The sequence below is a fragment of the Pseudophryne corroboree genome, chromosome 2, assembly GCF_028390025.1.
Source record: "Pseudophryne corroboree isolate aPseCor3 chromosome 2, aPseCor3.hap2, whole genome shotgun sequence".
Classification (NCBI taxonomy): Eukaryota; Metazoa; Chordata; class Amphibia; order Anura; family Myobatrachidae; genus Pseudophryne; species Pseudophryne corroboree.
Window position 1 is genome coordinate 857,448,182 of NC_086445.1, and position 19,254 is coordinate 857,467,435.

The following is a 19,254-nucleotide window of genomic DNA, read 5'->3' on the forward strand; positions in this document are numbered from 1 at the left end:
ACCAAGCTAAATGGGGAAATTTTGCATCCCCCATAAAAAGTGTTGAAGACTGCCGCTCGTTAAGAGTGGAACCCCAGCAGATGTCTCCAATATCTGCTGCAGCACCCTTGTTAAAGAGCCCCAAATATTGTGAAATGTTGCAGTACTCCTAGAATTTACATTTTTGTAGGACTGACAGTATTTTGTAGTTTAATAAATAGGCAAATATGACTCTTTACAGATAGCAGACATGGTCAGTAACTTGGTGCAACACAGTGTGAATAAGCTTCAAGTTGCATATATGTTGTACAGGTTGAGTATCCCATATCCAAATATTCTGAAATATGGAATATTCCGAAATACGGAATTTTTTGATTGAGATAGTGAAACCTTTGTTTTCTGATAGTTCAATGTACACAAACTTTGTTTAATACACAGTTATTAAAAATATTGTATTAAATGACCTTAAGGTTGTGTGTATAAGGTGTATATGAAACATACATGAATTGTGTGAATGTACACACACTTAGTTTAATGCACAAAGTTATTAAAAATATTGGCTAAAATGACCTTCAGGCTGTGTGTATAAGGAGTATATGAAACATAAATGCATTCTGTGCTTAGGCTTAGGTCCCATCACCATGATATCTCATATGGTATGCAATTATTCCAAAATACGGAAAAATCCGATATCCAAAATACTTCTGGTCCCAAGCATTTTGGATAAGGGATACTCAACCTGTACTTCTCGGTCCCTCCATATAGGTCAGTTACAAAGTTCTATGTTTACGTGTAAATAGGACAATTAGTAATATTCAGTTTCTGGGCTGAGCCGTGCTCGAAAAATAGCAGAACTGCGCTTAAGCTTAGCGAACCGCGAGCACTGAAACATGAAGTGTAAAGCCTAAAGAGAAGAATGCTTCAGAACATGAGGAAGAGGCATTTCATATTGCTGAACATAGGCTAGGAAGCCCCAAACACATTCCACACATGTGTATTTTATTAATGGCAAAATATAATATACCATAATAAAAATGTTATATAACATAGGTGAATATATTGCCCTACTCACCTATCTTCCTTTGACACTTGTTAATTACTCAATGCACTAAGTGGACAAAGGGCATGTGTTTTATTTATGTGTCAGGTATTTCAATATTAATTATTTACTTTTTGACCTAGTTCAGCTTCAGTTTCTTAATGATAGTCCAGGTTTCTCACTACCGAGGGATCATGTATAACAGCCAGGTCACTTCAGTGTCATCACCATTTCCAGTTTGATTAAATGTAGTGTGCGCACTGTCACCACTTTGGTTTAGCTCTGGTCACACTAAGGGATAAATTTACTAAGATGGCAGTTCTATCTAAGATGGGATGTTGCCCATAGCAACCAATCAGATTCTCCTTCTCATTTACCTGGCACCTTCTAGAAGATCATACCTGGAATCTGATTGGTTGCTATGGGCAACATCCCATCTTAAATAGAACTCCCATCTTAGTAAATTTACCCCTAAGTGCCTACTCAAATGTCTGTTCTTTAGTGATATTTAAAGGGTGCCCATTGTTGCTATTCAATTCTTCTTGAGACCCTTTAAATATCACGCCCAGTTAGACAGGGTATAGCCATGTAAAGCAGCAAAACCAGTCTAAACTAAGCGGCGCCGTGGTGAAAAGTCCAGTTTGGTCGCCCAAACAGCCGACTTTTCACACATTTCAGCTTGTAGCCTCCTAGGGTGCGAGCTAAAAATGTGACTGCCGTGGCTAATGGGCGTCTAATCGGAGCAACATTTGAATAGCTCCGATAGACACCCATTAGTAAAAACAATCTCTCAAACAATTGAATAGCCCCCAATAATTGATATACTATGCCCTGATCTGCCTCAATGACTAGCCTAGCCTCGTGGGCATATGTTACAAAACATCATAGTTTGTATTATATCTTTGAAGCAAGAGTCATTTTGTCTTCCTTTAATAATATTTACCCTTTTATTGGACTTGTTACCGGGCTGCGCAATAGTTATGACAACCAGGGTCCAAACCATGCTTTAAGAAGATAATTATTGACCAAGAAAAAAAAAAAAAGGTGGGAGAGAAGTAGGAAGCAAATAAAACAACACTGCCCTCTAGCCGCAAACAAAGCAGCATCTGTAAGAAGTAGCTATCCCTTGATGAGTCTCTGTAGCGTTTGCTCTCCAGGGAATAATAACAGCACAATACGTTATTAAACAACATATCATGGAGCCTGGAGGGTGCTGCAAGCTAGTTGTCTTGTATAAACAGTAATGTAACAACCCAGTGACTAAATAGGTTAATGCTGCAGTATCGAAGACGGCAGTTCTTCATATATCCAGCTCTTAGCAGCACAACAAGAAGCAGTGAATGGTACAAACAGTTCATGGTCCAGCCTTAAAAGTATCCAGTCCTTTCTCTGTAATAAAAGTTAATTTCTTGCATCATAAATTATGTCTCTACAATCTGTAGCTGTTTCAGCTGGTCTATTGCATCATGGCTTTTGGATTTCGTTTGTCCATTAACGTGCATTGTTTTCTTGAATGACCTGTAAACATAAATGTATTATCCTTTAACAGGGTAGTGAATATATATGTTCAGTATTATAACATAAGTGCACCAATTTGTAGTGACCAATTATATTTCTTTCCGTCTATAGTATGCCATTATTTTATTACTTAGAAAAATTATTCCACAGCTATAAGGTTATTTATTATCACAAATTGCAACAAAGATATAGTGGTCAATCCAATCAACAGTGATTTACTTGTGGGTGCAAGTAATATGCCACACTAATGGTATCGCTGGACTTGTTGACTTGTGTTTGCAGCCCTATAGAGCTGTTGCAACAGCAACTAGTTCCCCTTCCGTGCGGGGTCAAGTTGTTTGGATTGAGCCCATAGATACGAGTCATTTATGAACTCCTAAAATTGGCACCAGACATCATAACACTGTCTACCCTTCATAATTTCTAAACTCAGCAAATACGTATTGTGATAAGAGTATTACAAAGTCAAATTTATCACTGCTCATTTGTGACATTGATCAATAACCAAACTCAAATGGTTTAACTTGGAATAAATATTTTATTAGTCCTCAATCTGGACAATATATTTAGTAATCTGTTAAAAACAGTACCCTGCCTAGAGCAGTGGTTCCTAACTGGTGGTACACTGCACAAATATATTTTTAAATGTATGAGACTAAACTGAGAGCACAGTCTTCCTGGATCACTGAGTGATCAGAGGAAACATGTCAGACAGCGTAAATTATTTTTATATTTATATAACAATTAGCTGTAATGTACTATTTTATACACATTCATTTCATGTGAACAGCTTGGATGAATCACATGTATTAATCATTGCTCACCTATGCTGTCATAGTCAAGTTCATAACATATGTATAAACGTGGTTGCAGTTAAAATGTCGGCTGTCAGGATCCCGGCGTTCAGGATACCGATGCCGAAAACCCGACAGCTGACAATCCCGACAGCCGGAATCCCGGCGCTCCAGGGCTATTCCCACTGGTACCCATAACACCTATAGAGTGGAAATAGATCCTGTGGTGAGCGCAGCAAGCCTGCAAGGGGACACTTAGTGCTCGTCCCGCTGCCGGCATTCTGGAAGATGGGAAACCGATGTCAGGATATTGACAGCCGGCATCCCGTTCGCCGGTAAATTGTATGTATTCCGTATAAATGTATATATTTGTGCAAATTCAAAACTAACCTCATAATACAATTAAAAAACAATTGCATTTTTGAATGGCTAATCTAAAAATATGTGTACAGTGTTAATATTACCCACATTTTCTCCTAACCCATACCTCCCAACTATCCCGATTTTCGCAGGACAGTCCCATTTTTTGGGACTGTCCCACCCGCTCCTGTCACTGCTTCTCTGCTTAGCTACTTGGCAGAGCAGCGGTGAATAGATGCTGTGCGCATGCACACAGCATCTTTCACAGGTGACAGAGGGAGAGGGGACATGCCAGTAGCTCAGACAGCGCTGGGCATGACCCCTCAGTGATGGTAAAAGGGGCGTGACTCGTGATTGCGGCTCTGCCACAAGGCTATGCCCCTTTCCACATAGACCACGCCCCCTTTTTCCCACGAGCGACAAGTTCCCGCATTGTGATTTTAAAAAGTTGGGAGATATGCCTAACCCATAACATATTCATGAAGCTGATGGGCCCCTTACTTAAAGGTAAGAAACACAATTCTTCAGTGTCTTTAGATTCTACTTACTTTACTTCTTCAAATTTCTTGTCTCTGTAAAAGTTGCTCCTTTTGATAAAATACAATAAGACCATGTCACAGAAGAAAGCTCCCTAAAATGTGGGAAAAAGTATGTGAATACACTGACACTCAATAACTGTCCATTCTCTCCTGGTACCACCCGTTTTTTATTGTCCACTGCCCAATATTTAGCTTTCCCCCCCATATAAAATACATCCAGTATACAGTATAAAATAATATATTACCATTTAGTGTAGCAGAGGGGAATCAACCATGGCAGAGGCACAACTTCCGCAGTAGGTAATACCTATGGGACTAATCCAGACCTGATCGCAAAAGCAAAATCTTTCTCTAATAGGCAAAGCCATGTGCACTGAAGGGGATGGGGGTCATTTTCATGTGCAGAGAGAGCTAGATTTGGTGGGTTATTTTGTTTCTGTGCAGGGTAAATACTGACTGCTTTATTTTTACACTGCAATTTAGATTTCCGTTTGAAAACACCCCTCCCAAATCTAACTCTCTCTGCACACGTTCTATCTGCCCCACCTGCACTGCACATGGTTTTGTCCATTAGAGAAAAAGTTTGCTGTTGCGATCAGGTCTGAATTAGGCCCAATGTTACTAGCAGAGTTTGCGCCACACCTGGGCACAGTTGATTCAAAGTGGCAAGGAACAGATGTACTGCTATTGCCAGAATTTAAAGTAAAAGGCACTAATCTCCCACCCATAACACTATAACACAGAAACACAATAATAAAATGAAACAAATTAACTTACCGCGCCCATCAGAGCCAGGCCAGAGCCAATGTTGATAATTGTCGGAATGATATTGAATTTCCCAGCCTGCACAAATACACACACACAAAATGTATCTTTGTTATGCCTTGTGTCTACAACTGATTCACTTTATAGCACATGATAAAGCTAAATATTGACTTTGACACACATTACACTAAAAATGCAGAAATTATGCACTGACAAAAGGCAATGACAATTTTGTTTTAAAGATTGTACTTGGCAGTGTCACAACTTTTCACTACTAATTTGCCTGTGACTAGTGCTTGTCTAAAAGGGTTAATGACATTTAGAATCTAGATACTTTATATCCCACTCACTTCCCTGTAGGGTACAGGACTATGGGGGTCACTCCGTCCCGTTCGCACGCAGCGGTTCTTCGCTGCGGTGTGAACGGGTCGGAACTGCGACTGTGCGGCACCCGCATTGCGCACGCGATGGCAGTCGTCGGGCAACGACGCCAGGACCGAAGAAAGCGATCGCTGGCCCGATCGCAAAAAGATTGACAGCGGGAAGGAGGATCGGGGCGTCTACTCACCGTTTTCCGGGCGTGGTAAGGTGAACGCAGGCGTGTCCAGGTGTTTGTAGGGTGGATGTCTGACGTCACAGCTGGGACCTTCATCGCTGGATCTGTCGCACTGGGTAAGTAGGTGCAGGGCTGGTCTTGTTTTGCAGGAACTTTTTTTGGCATAGCAGGGCTGCACAAGCGATCGCAGCCCTGCTATGCTAAAATACACTCCCCCATAGGCGGCGTCAAGTTGATCGCATGAGCATCAAAAAGTTGCTACGTGCGATCAACTCGGAATGACCCCCTATGTAATACTTACTGTGTAGATCAGTACTGAGTCCACACTTCCACATATTGCCGCCACCCACCTGTGATAATATAACTGAGGAGGCATACAGGAGAACGGGATGCGGTCAATCAAAATCCTGACGATCAAAATAACGACAACCATTGACCGACGGTTAGAATACAGACAAGGTCAAAATTCCGATATGGTCAAAATAATGACAGTTAAAATAAAGACAAGGTCAAAATGCCGACATTTAAAATGCTGACACAGTTAAAAAGTCGCCGTGAGTTTTTCATGATTTTTTTCATTGAAACCGACTTGTTCATACTTTACCATCCCAGTGGACCTGGAGGGGGGAATATAATAGTGTGCCAAGCGCAGCAAGGCACCATGCCTGCGCTCGCCATGCAAGGGTAAGCGGTACACTTATACGGTGTCCATGTCGACCTATGTCGTCATACACACCAAAAAACTATGAAAAACTCATGTCAACTTTTTGACCTGTCAACATTTTAAATGTCGGTATTTTGACCTTGTCTGTATTTTAAATGACCGTCTGTCAATTGTTGTTGGTATTTTGACCGTCAGGATTTTGATTGTAGGTATTCCATACTAAACCCCAGGAGAACATCACCAGTATGAAGTACTCCTACAAATCACCATTTTAGTAAAAGAATCTAATAGACCTCGGCAATACAATATTTAGACTAATACAAAAAGCCATATGTTTATCCTTTTTCTTCCTAAATGTAAAGGAAAATGGAATATGCTGACATTATGTACAGAAATGTTAATGTAATACCTATGGTTTCAGGGAGGGGCATAACTAGACCTTTTTTGGGCCCCATAGCAAAATCTTCAAAGGGCCTTCCCATTGGCACCGAGACACCATTTGCCCCCACACACTGTATGAGGGGATCCGGTTTTTAGGTCGACAGTAAGTAGGTCTACACTGTCTAGTTCGACCACTATTGGTCGACAGTAAGTAGGTCGACATGGTTTCTAGGTCGTCAGGGACTTTAGGTCGACATGTTCTAGGTCGAAATGATAAAAGGTCAACATACGTTTTTTACATTTAAAAAACAACAAAATTTTCATACTTTACGATCCACGTGGACTACAATTGGGAATGGTAACCTGTGCTGAGCACGGCGGTAGCGAAGCGAGGTACCTTGCCCGAAGCATGGCGAGTGAAGCAAACTATCCGAGGTGACACGGTGCACTAATTGGGGTTCCCAGTTACTGTACGGAGAAGACGACATAAAAAAAAGTTAAAAAACTCATGTCGATCTTTTCTCATGTCGACCTAGAGTCCCCATCGACCTAGAAACCATGTCGACCTACTTACTGTGAACCAATAGTGGTCAACCTAGACACTGTTGACCTAAGTCTACTCTACCTAACATACCACACCCCTGTATGAGATAGATAGATAGATAGATAGATAGATAGATAGATAGATAGATAGATAAATATAAGATGGATACATAAATATGATAGAGTGGGGATTCCTGGTTGCGCTCGGGATTTTGACCACCAGTATTTTACCGGGTGTCGGGATTCCGGCGTTGGTATCCTGACCGCCAGGATCCCAGAAGCCGGCAACTTGATTGCCTCCCCATTAGACAACTGCTCACTTTCTGAAACTTCTGCATCAGTCTATATAACAGATGTTTGGGGATTGATAATAGGCTTGCTCTGTCCCTAGGAGGGAGATTTGTTAATTGCTTGCTGAATATCATTACTGACATAAGGCAATGGGGGTAATTCCAAGTTGATCGCAGCAGGAATTTTGTTAGCAGTTGGGCAAAACCATGTGCACTGCAGGGGAGGCAGATATAACATGTGCAGAAAGAGTTAGATTTGGGTGGGTTATTTTGTTTCTGTGCAGGGTAAATGCTGGCTGCTTTATTTTTACACTGCAAATTAGATTGCAGATTGAACACACCCCACCCAAATCTAACTTTCTCTGCACGTGTTATATCTGCCTCCCCTGCAGTGCACATGGTTTTGCCCAACTGCTAACAAAATTCCTGCTGCGATCAACTTGGAATTACCCCCAATGAACAAGCATTAACCACATTTTGGATTCTTATTTTGCATTTCTGACACCATTAGAAGTTGTAATGCATTGCCTGTGCCTGTAATGGCTAATAGAGCTATGAGAAGTACAGTACACACTTATTTTATGCAGCTGTGCAGAGCTCCTTCAGGCAAATAATGCGCTTACACAGCTATTTAGCCAGCTCAGCAGAAAGGTGTACAGTAGGTACCTGAGCAATAATGCTTCCTGGGATGGCCTCACCTGCTGCCTACGTGGCAGAGCTGAGATAATTGCGGAGCCGTAAGGAGGCGCCTAGTAGTAGCACCTTGTCAATGCAGCAGCGGAGGAGATCCAGAGCCTGCCTTAAGAAGTTCCTGCTTGCTGCTGGGTGGTGCTTCCACCTTCCGGGGTCCGTCAGCAGAGGGAGCGTGGCCAACCGTGATGGGCTTCTTCAGTGTGAAGGTTTGTTTTCCCTTGTCCTCAGCTGCCCAATGATTGTGTGACTGGGTATAGGGGGAGCTGTGGGCCCTGGAGGCAGTCCGGGCCCCATAGCAGCTGCATCCCCTGCACCCTTGGTAGTTACTCCATTGTATGGTTTCATATTGCTTTTTCGACTATCTCTGAATGATCTGCTTTTACAAAACTCTAAAGGCACACTACAGTATCTATTGAGCTGCATGTCCTGAATACACAACTCACACACAACCAGTGGCAGTTGCTACCCTTGGGCTGCAGCACTGACCAAAGATTTCATTAGGGGAGCTGGCCAGCCCATATAAACATACCTTGGCTGGTTTCACAGGGGTCTGGGGGTGGGCTTATTGACGATAGACAGGCAGAGCACAGTGCATACCTCCCAACATTAGGAGATGTGATGGAGGGACTCCTGTGGCTGTGGATGGCATTTCCCACAAGGCCACGCCCTTTGTTGCAAACTCACACTTTACAAAAGGTGTGAGGAATGACAATTTAATTGGTTAATAAAACTGATCAGGATAAACTTTAAAACATAGTAGTAATAATAATAATAATAATAATAATAATAATAAAGAAATGCACACAGATGCTGTCTCAGGTCAACATTTTAAGTTTATTAATCCAAATGTTCTCATGTATATATCTCGTAAGTGTTTCCCTTGATCTATTTATGATCTTTTTTTGTTCTCTAGAATCTTTTCCTGTTTCTATTATATATCTGTTCTGTTACCCTAGTAACAATATCAGTAGCTCTCTGATCTAGTTGGCTGTAACAACTGATATTATATGACTTAGAATTCAATAGAGAAAATAAAATTCCTGTAAAAATTTCATATTGTGAAAGGGATTTTGGAAACCAATTCGGGATATTCAAATGTTTGAAAAGTCGGTTGGGTGTCTGTTTTTTCCTGTCTATTAGATAGGAAAAAAACACACACCCAACTGACTTTTCAAACAATTGAATCTCCCCCTTAATGTGTTATTTTCAAGAATATTGAATATTGTGTACTGCATCTAGTAATTGAAGGTATGTTGAACTCATATATGTTAAAAAGAATGTTATTGAAGATATGTTTTAATATTGTTGTTATTTAAATATACTATTTCATACATAAATTGTGCTAATTGTGCTTGTGTTCTTATGTCACCTTCAAACTAGTGATGTGCACCGGAAATTTTTCGGGTTTTGTGTTTTGGTTTTGGATTCGGTTCCGTGGCCGTGTTTTGGATTCGGACGCGTTTTGGCAAAACCTCCCTGAAATTTTTTTGTCGGATTCGGGTGTGTTTTGGATTCCGGTGTTTTTTTACAAAAAACCCTCAAAAACAGCTTAAATCATAGAATTTGGGGGTCATTTTGATCCCATAGTATTTTTCTCTAACGTCCTAAGTGGATGCTGGGGACTCCGTAAGGACCATGGGGAATAGCGGCTCCGCAGGAGACTGGGCACAAAAGTAAAGCTTTAGAACTACCTGGTGTGCACTGGCTCCTCCCCCTATGACCCTCCTCCAAGCCTCAGTTAGATTTTTGTGCCCGAACGAGAAGGGTGCACACTAGGTGGCTCTCCTGAGCTGCTTAGTGAAAAGTTTTAGGTTTTTTATTTTCAGTGAGACCTGCTGGCAACAGGCTCACTGCATCGAGGGACTAAGGGGAGAAGAAGCGAACTCACCTGCGTGCAGAGTGGATTGGGATTCTTAGGCTACTGGACATTAGCTCCAGAGGGACGATCACAGGCCCAGCCATGGATGGGTCCCAGAGCCGCGCCGCCGGCCCCCTTACAGAGCCAGAAGACAGAAGAGGTCCGGAAAATCGGCAGCAGAAGACGTCCTGTCTTCAACAAGGTAGCGCACAGCACTGCAGCTGTGCGCCATTGCTCTCAGCACACTTCACACTCCGGTCACTGAGGGTGCAGGGCGCTGGGGGGGGGGGGGCACCCTGAGACGCAATAAAAACACCTTGGATGGCAAAAAATGCATCACATATAGCTCCTGGGCTATATGGATGCATTTAACCCCTGCCAGAATACATAGAAAAACGGGAGATAAGGCCGCCGAGAAGGGGGCGGAGCCTATCTCCTCAGCACACTGGCGCCATTTTCCCTCACAGCTCCGTTGGAGGGAAGCTCCCTGGCTCTCCCCTGCAGTCACTACACTACAGAAAGGGTTAAAAAAGAGAGGGGGGGCACTAATTACGCGCAGTATTAAAGATACAGCAGCTATAAGGGGAAAAACACTTATATAAGGTTATCCCTGTATATATATAGCGCTCTGGTGTGTGCTGGCAAACTCTCCCTCTGTCTCCCCAAAGGGCTAGTGGGGTCCTGTCCTCTATCAGAGCATTCCCTGTGTGTGTGCTGTATGTCGGTACGTTTGTGTCGACATGTATGAGGAGAAAAATGACGTGGAGACGGAGCAGATTGCCTGTAATAGTGATGTCACCCCCTAGGGGGTCGACACCTGAGTGGATGAACTGTTGGAAGGAATTACGTGACAGTGTCAACTCTGTATAAAAAGACAGTGGTTGACATGAGACAGCCGGCTACTCAGCTTGTGCCTGTCCAGACGTCTCATAGGCCGTCAGGGGCTCTAAAGCGCCCGTTACCTCAGATGGCAGATATAGACGCCGACACGGATACTGACTCCAGTGTCGACGGTGAAGAGACAAATGTGACTTCCAGTAGGGCCACACGTTACATGATTGAGGCAATGAAAAATGTTTTACACATTTCTGATAATACGAGTACCACCAAAAAGGGGTATTATGTTCGGTGAGGAAAAACTACCTGTAGTTTTCCTGAATCTGAGAAATTAAATGAGGTGTGTGATGATGCGTGGGTTTCCCCCGATAACAACTGATAATTTCTAAAATGTTATTGGCATTATATCCTTTCCCGCCAGAGGTTAGGGTGCGTTGGGAAACACCCCCTAGGGTGGATAAAGCGCTCACACGCTTGTAAGGGCTCTACCCTCTCCTGAGATGGCCGCCCTTAAGGATCCTGCTGATAGAAAGCAGGAGGGTATCCTAAAATGTATTTACACACATACTGGTGTTATACTGCGACCAGCAATCGCCTCAGCCTGGATGTGCAGTGCTGGGTTGGCGTGGTCGGATTCCCTGACTGAAAATATTGATACCCTAGATAGGGACCGTATATTTTTGCCTATAGAGCATTTAAAAGATGCATTTCTATATATGCGTGATGCACAGCGGAATATTTGCCGACTGGCATCAAGTCTAAGTGCGTTGTCCATTTCTACCAGTAGGGGGTTATGGACACGACAGTGGTCAGGTGATGCGGATTTCAAACGGCATTTGGAAGTATTGCCTTATTAAGGGGAGGAGTTATTTGGGGTCGGTCTTTCAGACCTGGTGGCCACGGCAACAGCTGGGAAATCCATGTTTGTACCCCAGGTCGCCTCTCAACATGAGAAGACGCCGTATTATCAGGCGCAGTCTTTTCGTGGACAAGCGGGCAAAAGGTTCCTCATTTCTGCCCCGTGACAGAGGGAGAGGAAAATGGCTGCAGAAATCAGCCAGTTCCCAGGAACAGAAACCCTCTCCCGCCTCTGCCAAGCCCTCAGTATGACGCTGGGGCTTTACAAGCAGAATCAGGCACGGTGGGGGGCCCGTCTCAATGAATTTCAGCGCGCAGTGGGCTCACTCGCAAGTAGACCCCTGGATCCTTCAGGTGATATCTCAGGGGTACAAATTGGAATTCGAGACGTCTCCCCCTCGCCGTTTCCTAAAGTCGGCTTTACCGATGTCTCCTTCTGACAGGGAGACAGTTTTGGAAGCCATTCACAAGCTGTATTCCCAGCAGGTGATAATCAAGGTACCCCTCCTGCAACAGGGAACGGGGTATTATTCCACACTGTTGTGGTACCGAAGCCGGACGGCTCGGTGAGACCGATTCTAAATCTAAAATCTTTGAACACTTACATACAGAGGTTCAAATTCAAGATTGAGTCACTCAGAGCAGTGATTGCGAACCTGGAAGAAGGGGACTACATGATGTCTCGGGACATCAAGGATGCTTACCTTCATGTCCAAATTTACCCTTCTCACCAAGGGTACCTCAGGTTTATGGTACAGAACTGTCACTATCAGTTCAGACGCTGCCGTATGGATGGTCCACGGCACCCCGGGTCTTTACCAAGGTAATGGCCGAAATGATGATATTCCTTCGAAGGAAGGAAATTTAAATTATCCCTTACTTGGACGATTCCCTGATAAGGGTAAGATCCAGGGAACAGTTGGAGGTCGGTGTAGCACTATCTCAGGTAGTGTTGCGGCAGCACGATTGGATTCTCAATATTCCAAAATCGCAGCTGGTTCCGACGACTCGTCTTCTGTTCCTAGGGATGATCCTGGACACAGTCCAGAAAAAGGTGTTTCTCCCGGAGGAGAAAGCCAGGGAGTTATCCAAGCTAGTCAGGAACCTCCTAAAACCGAGCCAAGTCTCAGTGCATCAATGCACAAGGGTTCTGGGTAAAATGGTGGCTTCCTACGAAGCAATCCCATTCGGCAGATTCCACGCAAGAACTTTCCAGTGGGACCTGCTGGAAAAATGGTCCGGGTCGCATCTTCAGATGCATCAGCGGATAACCCTGTCACCAAGAACAAGGGTGTCCCTCCTGTGTTGGTTGCAGAGTGCTCATCTTCTAGAGGGCCGCAGATTCGGCATTCAGGACTGGGTCCTGGTGACCACGGATGCCAGCCTGCGAGGCTGGGGAGCAGTCACACAGGGAAGGAATTTCCAGGGCTTATGGTCAAGCCTGGAGACATCACTTCACATAAATATCCTGAAGCTAAGGGCCATTTACAATGCTCTAAGCTTAGCAAGACCTCTGCTTCAAGGTCAGCCGGTGTTGATCCAGTCGGACAACATCACGGCAGTCACCCACGTAAACAGACAGGGTGGCACAAGAAGCAGGAGGGCAATGGCAGAAGCTGCAAGGATTCTTCGCTGGGCGGAAAATCATGTGATAGCACTGTCAGCAATTCCGGGAGTGGACAACTGGGAAGCAGACTTCCTCAGCAGACACGACCTCCACCCGGGAGAGTGGGGACTTCACCCAGAAGTCTTCCACATGATTATAAACCGTTGGGAAAAACTCGACAGGTATTGCGCCAGGTCAAGGGACCCTCAGGCAATAGCTGTAGACGCTCTGGTAACACCGTGGGTGTACCAGTCAGTGTATGTGTTCCCTCATCTGCCTCTCATACCCAAGGTATTGAGATTGATAAGATGGAGAGGAGTAAGCACTATATTCGTGGCTCCGGATTGGCCAAGAAGGACTTGGTAACCGGAACTTCAAGAGATGCTCACGGAGGATCCGTGGCCTCTACCTCTAAGAAGTGACAATGCTAAATTCCTTTGTCGTATAACAACCCTTTATGAAGCTAAGAACACTGTACGCTGTTTGCTTAAGAAGTACCGTAATGGTACGCTATTGGCGTAGCGATCGCTCAGCCGTAGGCGAGACGCTCAAGCGTCACGTTCGCTCACGGCCCAGTGATCACAGGACACGTTATTGGCTATGACTAGAGTAATGATTCGCTATGGCGTAGCGGACGCTCGAGACCACGAGGAGATCACCAGCGGCGCAGACGCTCACAACGCTATACCTTAATGTTTAAACCTTATACCAAAGAAATACAAAGAATACCTTAATGTGAGTACAGGGTGTAAGTGCAACCTTGTGTAACCTGACTAACTACAAAGCTGCTTGAGCGTCACCGACGCTCAAGTGAACACTTAACACTATAGAAAACACACAGATACTGGTTTAGGTTCCAAAGCCTATTAACTGTATTATATCTAATATACTTGTAAAAGGGGATAACAGTACAAATGATACACTACAATATAACAGAGACTTCCTAACCACAGAACTAAAATACAAAAAGACAATACTACTCTGACCTAAATGAAATACAATACAATACTATAATACTATGGGAGATATAAGAGAAAAGAGGAGAGAGAGGGAGAGAGAGAGAGAGAGAGAGATAGAGAGAAATTGGCTCACAGAAAGACAATGATTACGGAGAGAAACTTACGCACAAGGGGAAACGATCGCATGCGCCTGGACATCCAGCACCCGATTTTCAGCAATGAGAACCGTTGAAGAGTGAGAGCTGGATGTGGTCGGCCTGCCTATTTATGCCCCACACACAATGCAATCTCCTGGTCCTACAATCCCATTGTCCATTGGCCGAAGGAATTCGGCCCTGCATCATAACAAAAGGTCATAGGGTGATTCATACAGGTGGGCTGTGACGATTTCCAACAGCTCAGGTGGGTGGGAAACTGGGTTTCCCGCCGCATACCTGAGTATGTGTAAATAATAGAAATGGACATAAACTTCTTATGTCCATAACTATTCGCACGAGCGATTAATACGCTCCAAACCAACACCGGAATATTGCTAATTAAATACTCTTCCGATGGGTACCAAACACTGCTGTATGATTCCTGTTAGACCCTTCGTACGATATAAAGAGGGATTCCTCAGCTCTGGGACATTGTATTTTAACCAAACTTTCAGAATCTATCAAAGGGACCATGATCTATAAACTACATTAATTGTGAACATTTGTAACGAATGAGTCGCACGCTACGACTACATAAACTCTACCGTAAATACGCATACCGCGCCTGCGAGTGCACGCTATTGCGGGTATGCGCCTCCACGGGAGAGCGTACGCACGCGCAGCGCGGACCAGTGTGCGGTGCAAATATGGCAACGTGCATTGAGACATTTTTCTGACTTTGACAGTCCACCCTTTGGCAGTCAATAATAACTGCCACAAAACATTTAAGGAGAAAAATGTAAGTCAGGGGTTAATTGATTTCCATGGTTGGGTAGGGGAGAAGAGTGGAGTAGGTGTGAAGAGGGTATGACTTAGTGAGAAAGTAGAAGCATGTGTGTATGAGTCCATGTTTGGAGGGTCATGTATCATCGTGCCATACGTGTGGTAAATCTAGCTTCGAGGTATTGCGAAGTATACATTTGAATTCCTTCTTATCCTGTGGTACAGGTCTGTGGATGGGCTGTCAAACTCTACCGAGCTCATTTCGGCTGTGGTTGTAACAAAATGGGGATGCACATTTTAGTTGATGATACATGAATGGGGGAGGTATGTGGTTGCTGATATCTGTGCCTGTATTCCCTATCGTCTATGTGTGTCGTTACCTGAGGGTTGTAGAGATGAAGATAAAGAACACTTACGAAAAATGCAATGATATCCTATGTCAGGTAAATGTACATCTGTCGTCGAAGTTTTGTTCGGTATCTGTTGAGAGTCGTCTTCTTTGCGCTGTATTGCTCCTTAGGTGTGAGCAATAAGCTTTGTCAATGCCATCAGATGTACAGAAAATGTTGGGCTAGCGTGAGTTTAAAAATACTAGGGAAACTGGGGATCCATGGCAAAGTTCATCAAGTGTCCATATTTAAAGTTGTCAAATCTTCTTCTTTGGTCAATCCGTTGTCTGTATACATCTCGTCTCGTCAGCTTCCTCGTCCAAGGGGGTCTTTGTATCTTGGAGAAAAGCAGAAAAACAGGTGAAAGAAACGGACCGTATAATCGCATTTTCATCACATTCTGGTTTCTATCATTGGGTCATAAATCAAATCCAGGTTAATTACGGTTTCCTCACTCCTCAAGCTCATCACTTTTGTACTTTGCTTGCACCTCATTAAAGCCTGCCCGCATCTAAATATCAATCCAATCGATATAACGACACCCAAGATACATAGTAGAAACTTTCCAACATCCATTATGACTCCTTGAGCCCAGTCTCCTAAACCGGAGAACCAATTTCGCGGGTTCAACCATGACACCCAACCAGTCAGCTCATTACCTACAGCAGCAAGGGTGAGATTGTGTTTTCGACGAAATTCCCACTTCAATTGGAGAATATCGTCCATCTTTTGGTCTATGACCTCTACCGGATCCTCGGTGCTATTTGTGATATACGTGCAACACTTTATGCCGTACTGTGTTGCCAATGTAACACAATATCCGCCTGTTACTGCTGTAAGATAATTAAGAACCATCCTATGCTGAACTAGTTCTGTTTTGTAAGCTTGAAGTTCTCTTCCAGTGTATCTAAACGTGTCATCATACATTTCAGTGATATTATCTAACAAATTGGCGAGTGCGGAAATGTATCTATAATTCATCACTCCTCGAGCGGTACGAGTGAAATCTAACGCTACCAGAACCTGAATCCCGGTGGATTCATGGATAAGATCAGAGGCCGGATGCTCTAACCTTTCTGACAGTTGTCTTTTAACTCGGTGCTCGTAATGAGTGTGAGTATAAGGAGCTTGGGCACCACGGTGTATGTCCTTCATTTTGTCATGTGTAACAGTCATCACTTCAGGCAATACTTTTCCAATATAACACAATCCTTCAGAGTTTGGGGCAAGCCACTTGTACGCCTTTCTCCCGCATATGAAATATGCGTCATCGGGGAGAACATATGGGACGGAGAAGGACATGACCATGTTACAAACCTTCCAGGTGAAATCTCCTGACCCTAATTCTTCCATCTGCTTAATGCACGTATCAGTTTGTACGATATGTGCACAGTATCCTGGTGATACCTCTCCAACTCTAGTAATCCTATTTCCTAAGGTATATCGATACCGAAAAGATTTTCCTCTACTGGCTATATGGCGTACGAGCTCTGTATCTGTAGGCATTCTATCTGCTCTGTGTGAAAAGGTCATGGTGTGGTTACTCCATGACACTTCCCAGTTTCCCGGTTTTCTAGGATTGGAGATGTTAAAACATATGAGGGACCTATCCACATGGTATTGGTGGAGCTTCAAACTAGGAGGGCTGGAGATGTTAAACCTCCGGTCCACCGGTCTCCCACCACTTAGCTCAAGTACCTCCCCTAACGTTAAAGGAAATGGTACTAGCCCTGATTTGCTGTGACCCTGAGGTACTTGAGAGCATACCCAACAATCTGTTTGGTTTAACACGTTACCCACTAAGGAGTGATAGTCACTCAATGGATGCCGGTCCATATGGATATTAAAACTAGATTGGCATTTCTTTATGCATCCATCTTCAACCAGATTATCACAGAGCCTACAGATACAATTTTCTTCAGCTAACAATCCATCACAATTTCTTCTAGCGGATCGTTTTCTGATACTCGCCTTTGCTTGTTGGTTTGGTTGATCTTGGAAAACTACGCCTCCATCATCATAATCGGAACCCATTCCAGAACCTCTTTCGACCTCTATGGTACTCTCGCCGGAACAGACTGCTCTGGTCAACATCATGGTTAACATCAAAATCCGGATCACAGTCTCTTGGGGCAAGTCCATCTTTGAGGAGGAAATAGAGAAGAATGAGAAGGGGGAAAAAGAAATTTTAAGGGAGAGGGGCTGGGAAGTGGAGAAAAACAATAAAAGGGAGAAGGGAGTCGACAACTGCTTTCGGTCTTCAAGGCTCAGGTGCCGCCTCAGTCCTCCTGGAACAGACACTCCAGTGATACAACCTCTACCGTCTGTTCCTTATCACGGGACTTCTCTGGATCGGCAACCTTTTTGCAGTGGGATGAATGGACCCAAGTCTCTCTCTCAGCAACCTTCAATGCTGTGGTGCTAGTCAATAAGACCTGGTATGGTCCTTCCCATCTATCAATAAGACAACCTGAGCGTAGAAAATTTCGTATCATTACATAATCCCCAGGTTCAATGTCATGACAATTACTACCTGGTAAATCAGGAATCACCAACTTCAGATTATCATTTTGACTCCTCAACTGCTTACTCATGTTAATCAAGTACTTTACAGTTACTTCATTGTTACATTTCAAATCATCCTGAGGGTTAATCATGACATGCGGTTGTCGACCAAACAAGATTTCAAAAGGAGACAGATTAAGAGGGGACCTGGGAGTGGTTCTGATGCTATACAAAACAATGGGTAAAGCTTCTGGCCACGTCAATCCTGTCTCTGCCATTACTTTACTCAATTTATTTTTAATAGTGCTGTTCACTCTTTCGACCTTCGCACTCGCCTGTGGACGGTACGGAGTGTGCAGCTTGCTATCAATTCCCATCAATTTACACATTCCTTGAAAGACATCACCGGTAAAATGGGTACCCCTATCACTTTCAATGATTCTAGGGATACCATATCTACATACAAATTCCTGCACAATTTTCTTAGCTGTAAACATAGCGGTATTTGTAGCTGCTGGAAAAGCTTCGACCCAATTCGAGAAAACATCTATACAGACAAGTACATATTTCAAATTTCTACATGGGGGTAATTGAATGAAGTCAATTTGTATTACCTGGAAAGGGCCGCCGGCAGGTGGGATATGGGATGGTTCTGTAGGTATTGCTTTTCCAATATTCTTTCTCAGACAGGTAAGGCATGACATTGCTCTTTTACCCGCATGAGAGGAGAATCCTGGGGCGCACCAGTATGCTCTTACCAATTTGCACATCCCCTCCTTGCCTAGATGAGTCAGCCCGTGAGCTGCTTCAGCCAGACATGGAAGGTATGCCCTGGGGGCCACTGGTTTACCATGTCCATCCGTCCAGAGCCCTGAGGACTCCTGGCCATATCCCTTTGCCTTCCAGACTGCTCTTTCCTGTGTGGAACACAAATTCTGCATCTCACACAACTTCTGTGTGTTGATGGTATTAAATACCATCAACTGTGTGGTGTTTGTCCGTGTGGGGGTAGCAGCTGCAAGCTTTGCGGCTTCGTCTGCTCGGCTGTTACCAAGGGATACTGGGTCTTGGCTATATGTATGTGCTTTACATTTGATAACAGCCACTCTGTCGGGTTCCTGTATCGCTGTTAGAAGCCTTTTTATGTGAGCTGCATGCGCTATCGGTGTACCAGCTGCCATCATGAAATTTCTGAGACGCC

The 19,254-nt window shown here is 43.9% G+C and overlaps 1 protein-coding gene across 2 annotated transcripts in view; it reads right to left on the reverse strand.

The window, feature by feature from the left end:
• Window positions 1–563: 563 nt before the first annotated feature.
• P2RX5 (purinergic receptor P2X 5) overlaps window positions 564–19,254 on the reverse strand; it is a 332,606-nt gene continuing 313,915 nt past the window's right edge. For both annotated transcript variants that reach the window (XM_063955830.1, XM_063955831.1), the window contains exons 10-12: window positions 5,007–5,072; window positions 4,239–4,321; window positions 564–2,536 (exon numbers count right to left, since the gene is read on the reverse strand). In XM_063955830.1, coding sequence (XP_063811900.1) covers window positions 2,440–2,536; window positions 4,239–4,321; window positions 5,007–5,072 — 246 coding nt within the window. In that variant the 3' untranslated portion in view covers window positions 564–2,439. The remainder of the gene's footprint in view (window positions 2,537–4,238; window positions 4,322–5,006; window positions 5,073–19,254) is intronic.